Consider the following 9,066-nt stretch of genomic DNA (forward strand, 5'->3'; position numbering starts at 1 on the left):
CAATTATAGTTTCTTCATAATCTTCCTTGAAATAATATTTTCACCGGATGCTTCATCTATAATAAGATTAGAAAAGTTCGAAAAATGTCATATCGTTGTTGTGCCTCTTCATTAATGATATTTGGAGGTAATAAGAGCGTCTTTTGAGTCGACAAACACTTTGATCTTTGCCCAGAGAATCATCTCGTGTATGATCCTAATGGAGAAAAATTTGTGTACAAAATTTAGATCAAGGTTGGAGTCTGTAAGCTCTCTGTGTTTTACTGGTGCCCTCCCCTAACTATTAAAAAAAAAGAAGTGATGCCCTTCCCCTACTGTAAAGTAGTAAAATGTTCTCAAGATTGTGTCTTGTATTCTCCTGTCTTCTTTTTATGTAAACGAAAGAGAAGGTGGAAATTTTGTTTCATAGGTTTCCTTTTCATGTAAACAAAAGAAAAGTAGGAAAATTTGTTCTGTATAAACAGGAAATTGGTTGATTCTCGTTTTCTTTCTGAGTTATGTGCAACTGAGCACCTTTTTATTTACGTTACATTATTCTGTGTACCTCTTAAAGGGTAGTTGCTATTCTTTTCCTTTTGGCGTGCATTTAAGAGTAGTATCCTATGAATTCGTTTACTGTGTTACTACTTAATTTTGATGCCATCAAGTGAAATGTTTTTCTTAAGTTATTCTTTTCGTTTTGACGTCATATGAGAGTAGTATCCTATGAATTCTTTTACTGTGTTTGTTTCTTACCATTGTGCCAAGAGGGCGAGCCTTGGCGCAACGGTAAGGTTGCTCCAGTGTGATCTGATGGTCATGGGTTCGAGTCACGGAAACAGCTTCTCTGCACAGCAGGGGTAAGGCTGCGTACATCTAGCCCTCTCCGGACCCCGCAATGGCGGGAGCCTCTTGCACTCCCTATGGTTTGTAGAATGTACTCTGAATGACACTCATATAAGTACTGAGAATGCTAATTTCTGTGATATACTCTTCGTGTTTGTTTTGAGGGAAGGACAAACATTTACAAATGTACTCTGAATGACACTCATATAAGTACTGAGAATGCTAATTTCTGTGACATACTCTTTGTGTTTGTTTTGAGGGAAGGACAAACATTCAGAATTTGCTCAGTGACCTTTGCCTATGGAAGAGAAGATAAGTTGGCATTTTTGTATATGAATTTGTATAATGCAGTTATATACCTTAGGAGAATTGAGTTTGCATTGGCTTTAGAAGCATTTTAGAGGTAAGAGAGACATCCAAGCCCTTCATTTGCTACCTAATTGGAGATGGCCAGGGTGTAGATTTTTGGCACCCCTGGCATCCGAAAGGCCTATATTGCATAGTCTAATATCAAAAAATACAACTGATTCCTCCCTTAGATGAATTAGCACTGTAGATAAAATCTTCCATGAAGGGCAGTGGAATCAAATGCTGGATAAAATCTCTCAGAAAGCAGAAAGAAAAATCATCACGTCGGCACTATTCACCTCAAGCAAAGGAAATTCTGTAATATGGATGCCAATGGTCAATGGGCAATTCTCCACAAAGAGCACTTGGAACCAGATCAGAGTTTTTCACCCGAAGCTGTAATTGCAGCTTTACCTCATGGATCTGGAGATCCATTTTATGGCACCTCGGATATGGAAGGAAGCCCTTCAAAAACCCTGATAGACGAAGAAGCTTAGATCAAGAAAACCTTTCAAGGCACCGGTAATGCCACTACAACATCGAAACTAATTTTAACTATGGCAATATACATGATATGGAAGTAAAGAAATTGGCATATCTTCGAAAAGAAGGAAAGACAGGAGAACCAGATTCTTCAAGATATTCTCCAATCAGTCAGAAACAAAATGAGATTCCTGAATCTGGATGATAATGACACTACCAGCTATCACAGAGTTACTGTAAACTTTGTATACAAGTAGATTGCAAAACAGACCGAAAACAAACTGTGCACGTGGGAAAAACAGTGCCCGGAAGAGTTTAACTTTAAATTAAACGCTGATGCCTTTCTAGAGGCAGATGGAGCTGGTATAGGAGGGATTCTCAGAGACGACACCATTTGCATTCATGGATTCTATTCTCTCGAAGTTGAAAAAGAAGAAATATTCTCTCGAATTGCTTGAAAAATTTAAATTAAACGCTGATGCCTTTCTAGAGGCAGATGGAGCTGGCATAGGAGGGGTTCTCAGAGACGACACCGGTTGCATTCAAGGTCCTATTCTCTCGAAGTTGAAAAAGAAGAAATATTCTCTTTCGAATTGCAAGCAATTTATAACGGTATCCATCTGGCTCAAAAATTGAAAATAACTCACCTTTGGATTGAATCAGACTCATCCTACGTGGGAAATGCCTTGAATGGTAAGATCAAAACCCCATGGAGGAAATTACCCCCGATGGAAAAAGAAAAATGGTGTGCGCCTTCCAATTGTGGAGAGTTTCTCATGTGTGGAGAGAGGCCAACACCGCCGCGGATTTCCTCTCCAAAAGATTTCCTAAATCCTGGTGTAATCTGTAATCTCAGTTGCTCATTGTTTTTTTTTTTTTTTTTGAAAATGAATGTCAGTTGATCATTGTATTATCTGTATTTGTTTTTCTTCTATTTAATTTCTTCTAGGGGTCTTGCCAAACCCCAACTTACCCATTAAAAAAAGTGTGACTATTTTAAGTAACACTGTCAGTTAATAAAGACATTGGATTCATAATTTTTCCCAACTGCAAGTTGATATTGTTTCAGCATCATCTCCTTACTAGAAGGAGTTGTTGAGTTTCATCTCCATCATTCCAATTATTTTTGCATCATCTACACATCTAAGCAGAAACTTGTTATAAAGGGAAATGGTTTGTTGGTGTATATCTGTACTGAGCAATGTCAAAAGCCAAACCAAGACAAGAGAGGATGAAAATGAGCTTTAGCAAGAACACTTAAGACGAGGTGGGAGGGGGCAATGCAGATGAAGATTGTGTTTGTATTGGAATTCATAGCGTTTCTATTTCCATGGTCATGGTCTTCACTTGATACTAGTTGAGATATAATGCAGTTTAGGATAGTCATGAACAACCTAGGTGATGCCAATAACATTTAAACATACCATCTATTTCCTCTCTCATATGTATCATCCCATGGTGGACGGTTTTCTACACTTACGTTGCAAGTTTTTTAGGATATATGTTGGATTCTAGATGTCAATAACATCAAGACATATAATCTCTCATTTTTTCTTGGTAGGTAAGCAGGGGTTAGGTAGGACCCCTACCAGTTATTAAGATAAAAAAATATTGCAACTGAGAGCACAATGCATCAACTATATCCCTAGATACAATATCTAAAAGACACGGGAAATACAAAGGATCCCAGATGATCCAAATTCTTCTAACTATACCTAAAAACAATAGCTAATAGACAGGGGTGAAACAATGGATTCCAAATTATCCAAATTCTTCAATTCTTGGTCCGGAAGAATTTAGCCTTGTTGTGGATGTAATTCAGCACTCATTAGATGGGTGCTGAGTTACATAATCGTCCTGCTTGTCTGCAGCTTTGGATCTTTGGGAGCGTCTTCAGTAGGGGGTGCGGGGATATTTCTTCTTTGGAACCTCCTCCCATGGCTCACCTTTGAGACATATAATCTCTCTTTCTTTCTTTTTTTTGAGACGGTAAAATGAGAATATATTAAAAGACGAACCGAGATGGTTCAAGCAAATTACATAAAGAGAAAAAACGAAAATACAAAATCAAGGTGGGAGATAATCAAACCACTCCAAACTAGACCTTAAAACACCACCCCTTGCTAGGGAGTCTGCATATGAATTAGCAGATCTCCTCACATGCTTAAACATTATAGACGAGTCAAGAACTACATCATCAATTTCCTCGAAGAAAGATAGAAAACACCACGGAAGAGAAGCCGCACCCAGAAGCCAGCGGACAACATTAGAGGAGTCCCTTTCCACTATCACCTTATCTAACAAAGAATTATCCAAAAACTTGATCCCACAGCGGACATATAATCTCTTTTGCCAGGATACAATATTATTTGGAATTGGATTTTGAATGCCGGGTGTTAGAAACAAATAATGTCAATAACATCGAGACATACCATCTCTTTTCCTAGGCGACATGTTATTTGGAATTGGATTTCGAATGCCCAGTGTTAGAAATAAATCTGTCACAATACTTAAGATGAATTTGGTTTAGCATTCAATGGGCTTTTTATCTTGAATGGTGGTATCAGATGGGTTTTAGACCTCCACTTTTCCATTGTCATACTGTTTCCCCCATGGAACATTTTCCCATTGAATCTATTTAAGATGGAAAAATGCATATTTGCGCCCTATGCTTTTCTGAGTGGTTACATGTTCTTGTAGGATTGCACACTGTTATGATGTTGCTTATTCTCATTGAGGAACAAATTTCCCTATGTTCTTGTAGAAAAGAAAAAGAACTAGTTGGTTTGGTAGATTAGATTCACATTTTGGTCTAATGAAGACAGGGTTGTGGGGAAAGTACCATTTATCTGTTGGCAGTCATGGTATCATATCCCGAGTTCCATTGACTTCTTATCATTTTTCTGCAGATATTTAGAACCTTGACAATAAATTTCATGGTTCTCTGTAACAATCAAATTCTTGATACTTCAATCCAGTCTTGATAATTCAATCCAGTCTATTGATGTACACAGAGAAAAGGGCACATAACAATGACAATAAGAGGTTGAAACTGAACAAAATCAGTTTGCAAACTGTTTAACTGGTTTTCAGTTCATGTAATTTCTGCTTCAATAAACAGCATTTGATTTTAAAACCCAAATGGTGGCTTGAGTGATACACATTTTAAAGCAAACTCTACATGAACCAAAAAAATACATGACATGGTAATTAAACATGAATAAACAAATTCAACCGCAGAATCATCAGCCATTACCCCACTCAAATTTAGAAGCTCTCGAGATAGCAATGAAAGGAACAGAACATCAAAAATTGTACCTTCTATATTTTATGTTGCCCTTGAATCTCCCAACCACCACTCTGAAATGCGCACACCCAAAGATTGCCAGCCACCGATGGTGATAATCCATATATTGGGGGTGCAAATGCATGCAAAATATGTATACCTGACTACTTTTCTTAAGTTTCGGAGGCCTCTGGAATGGCAGATAATCCATCCTCTACAGCAAAGGTTGCGTTAAGAAACTTGGCAACAAATACCCACATCTTATAAACATCTTCAAAGTTTGTGAGAAAGCCAAGAGATGCCGTAACCACCTCAACCCGGACTATTGCAGTTTTACTGTCACGGCGCCCATTTGATATTGGCCGGCATAAGGACGTGTCATCGGAATCTAATGCCGCGTGAAGTTGTTTCTGGCTCTCCATTATCTGAATATGACTAAGGAAACCAATGCCAAGAGATATACCATTTTTCTCGGCTAGCTTCTGAACAATTTCTGGATTAATGAATGTCCCACCACTGTTCTTTACATTGAAAGCAACAGCCGCTCCCCTTTCATATTTGATCTTTGGGCCGTAGATGTGAACAAGAGGTAATCCGGTCCCTCCATCTTGACTTGGCAACCGGAGTTGCAGTAATGAGGTCACCAACCAATTGATCAGATAACGAAGTCTGAGGGTAGTTTTGTTTAGACCCATCATATTCACATGATCAAGATGCCTGCATATTATTTCAGGTTCTCTTCTGTTCCACTCTTCTCCATCACCATCGCTAATTCCATCATCATCGCCTAGTGTAGTAGCGGACACTTCTGCGGTCTCTAAGTTCTGGCTCATATGTTCCCTAGGGTTGTCCTCCATGCTAAAGGATACCCTCCGTCCCATGCTCACAACCTGTTCATCCTCTTCAACACCAAAAAGTCTACCCCCACCAAATCTGTTACCTTCTCTCCTTCCTAGCAATCTAAACTCACCTTCAGTCTCCCTCCTTATAGCACTTTCTCTTGTCTCCACTAGACTTTCTTCGCATATTTCAGATGTCAAACCATTCTCAAGGCTACCATGCCGAAAACCGTAGGTTGGGTTGCGGAGTTTGGAACCATTTGAATTAGAAATCAACTTAGCCCCATCCAAATTTGCTTCCTCCCTGATCTCGGGTTCTTCCTGGATCTCCCTAGCATAGTTAAAATCTAGATCATTTCCACTGTGTATAGGATCAGGATCAGTTTCTGAGTAAAGTTCCTCATCAGAGACTTCCTTCACACGGTCTAGTTCTTGCGAGACCGATAATATAGCCGCATCAAATGACAATACATGGTCTCCGTTTGACCCAAGGTTCGCTCGACTGTGATCATATATTGGGCTCCTAGATATCTTTGATGATGGTTTTGGGGACTTATGGTTTCTCCTGCCAGTGAACCATGGTGGTGGTGAGCCCAATTTTGGTTGGTTCAATTGGCCGGAGTTGTCAGACGCAAATGGGCTCTGACCTAAATCGATCCAGAATGAATTGTCTGATGCTTCATCTTCACTGAAAACTGGGCTCTTCATGACCTCCCCAACAAGAATACTCTCTGTTTCTTCAAAGATAGTGCTCGCTCCATCCCTGTCGGAGCTGTTATCATGGTACATTTCATCCTCAAAAACGTCCCTTACCTGAGATGATGTGTACACACCAGAGAAAGCAGGCAACTGTGGCCCTTGGTGAGTTTCCGGCGTGGTTTCTTTGTCTCCACCACTAATCTCCTCATCTTCGATACTAGCCAATCCATCGAGATCATCCACGGAGTCACTAAGATACTGTGGGAAGACAGGAACGATCCTCACCATTCCAGACCCAGTACATCCACTCTGGTTTTGCAAGCTTCCCATCACAGATTTTTTGATGAGGAGGCACCCAAACCCAGTGGGGTCAGACCCGAACACTCGGTAGAATGACGTGATTATAAAATCGGGTCTGAAAAGCGACAACCCGAGCGAGTCCATGTCCTTTGGACCTAAAGATCCAGCATCAAGCAAAACATGCCAATTATTTTGTTGAGCCAGTGCCATCCACTGATAGGAATATTTAGCCCCTGTAACTCTAGACTGAACAGGGAACACAAATAGCCCAACAGCAGAATCTTTTTTCCTCCTCTTCTTAGTAGAGATCTGTTTTCTAAGCTCCGTAGAGCAGAGTCTCAACGTTGGCCATTTGAACCAAGAACTGTAAATCTTAGCACCTTTCTCTTTAGCACTCTGAGCCATCCAATTCACAGACTGGCTCTCGTAATCAAACATGGTTAACAATTTCCTATTTGATTGAAAAGGGTAGGATTCCGCGAGCAATTTAAAAGCTGAACCTCTACTGACAGTGAAAACAAGACCATACTCATTCTCAGGGATGTTTAGATAGTCCATTATCCTAGTTTTTATATCATGTTCAACAGTGCCTTTCTCAGCACCACCATAAAGAGCATGATTGCTCAAATTTGCAGTTATCTCAGACAAGCTAAAAGCACAAGAATCCCAATACTGAATAGACTGAAAGTAAGAGAAAAGCCCAAATCCACAGTAATCTAGACATACCTTCGCAACGACATCCGCTAAGTGCCCATACTCATCAGACCTCAATTGGTCTATTTTTTCAGATGTTTGGAATTTTGGGTACATAGTGATGAATTTTGAGAAGGCTTCTTGGAGTTCAGGGATGGAGTCTTCAGTGTCAAAGGTGCGCTCTGCGGCAAGTGCGGTGGCACGGAGGAATTCCCTTTGGGCGTGGAGTCTGGCGAGCGATCTCGACCGTCCAATGCTTCCATCGGCATTGGGAAAGGTCTCGGAATCCATGTCTTGGGATTTAACAAGAGACCCATCTTCAGATGCTTGTTCAAGTGCCTCTCTGAGTTTATTTTCTTGCAATTGTCTTAGTATTGAGGGCTTTTTCTTCCCTTGCTCCATCAAACCAGACCCATCTTTTTTTCTGTTCTTTTTGTCCAAAATTAGGGCAGCACAGTAAGATATAGACTTCCATAGTGACATATGCATGAATACTCCTCAATCTGACACAACCCAAAAAGAGAGAACCCACTCAAGCTCACCCAAATCTAGGGTTCAGCCCATCTAATAGCCAAAATTGCAGTTCAAACCATCACAACTTTAGAAAGAAAGAGAATCTCAAGTTTCCAAATATCAACTCTCCTTTCAAAAATCAAAACCCTGGATTGAGAAGAAGGGACAAAGTCCAGAGATTCATCAACATTCCCAACTTCAGCTGGATTGAGAAACCTTTACTTCAAGGCAAAAAACACTCAAACCCACAAACCAGAGATTCCATTTTACAACCAGAATATACACAGAACCACAAAATTGAATCCCAACAAAGACCCAAAACCTCAAAGTTTTCACATACCCCAACTCAAACCCATCAAAGATTACAAAAACCCACCACAAATATCAGATATTCAAACACAGAAAGATCCAAAATACCCAAATCCAATATCGTCAGAGACACCCAGAATGCAAATTTTCAAAACCCAAATTTGAAGCAACCACAAATTAGAACCTTCACAGGCAAAATCCAAATCTAGAACGCCCAAGATCCATGAATACCATCCAAACCCAAGCAAAGATTATTCTTCCCATTCAGAAAAAAAAAGGAAGAATAAAATCAAACCCTAGAATAACATCAAACTCCCCCCAAAGTCTTGATAAAAAACAATACAAAAAACAATCCCAACAACCCTTTTTCTCTGTCCACCAACCTAAACCTATCTCCGCAATTCAATTAAAATCAAACCCAATTCCTCATCAGCCTCATTACTTCAATGGTCAATCCAAACATGTCTGCATTAAATGCCCTGCTCTCAAAATAACTCTTTTCTTTAACCACAGTAAAACAAGAGAAACAACAGAAAAATTACACGCATTGACTTTCAAAAGCCTTTGAATATTTTATTCTCAGTGTCCTCTTTATTTTTCCCTGCAGCACTTGCATCAAAACACACATCCTTAATAATTCATGCTATTGGTTGGTGGACCCATCACTGTTTTTTCCTGCCTCGGCTAAAGCATAAAAAGTCAATTAACAAAAACAAAAGAAAAATATAAAAAAGCTTAAATTTCCTGTCTCCACACACTGTTTGAAAGTTA

General features: G+C 39.6%; 1 protein-coding gene across 1 annotated transcript; it reads right to left on the minus strand.

The window, feature by feature from the left end:
* Positions 1–1,185: 1,185 nt before the first annotated feature.
* LOC143857797 (uncharacterized) lies at positions 1,186–8,745 on the minus strand. Its single transcript, XM_077368289.1, has 2 exons — positions 4,975–8,745; positions 1,186–1,649 (listed from the first exon to the last, which is right to left on the minus strand). Exon 1 carries the CDS (start codon positions 7,960–7,962, stop codon positions 5,116–5,118), a length of 2,847 nt encoding a protein of 948 aa, XP_077224404.1. The 5' UTR covers positions 7,963–8,745; the 3' UTR covers positions 1,186–1,649; positions 4,975–5,115.
* Positions 8,746–9,066: the final 321 nt, after the last annotated feature.

Source organism: Tasmannia lanceolata, unplaced genomic scaffold (assembly GCF_043159265.1).
Source record: "Tasmannia lanceolata isolate RefF3 unplaced genomic scaffold, GAP_Taslan_0.1 ptg000025l, whole genome shotgun sequence".
Taxonomy (NCBI): Eukaryota; Viridiplantae; Streptophyta; class Magnoliopsida; order Canellales; family Winteraceae; genus Tasmannia; species Tasmannia lanceolata.

Excerpts from the sequence above, each read along its gene's own strand:
- LOC143857797 (XM_077368289.1), bottom strand. The coding sequence starts at position 7,962 with ATGCATATGTCACTATGGAAGTCTATATCTTACTGTGCTGCCCTAATT.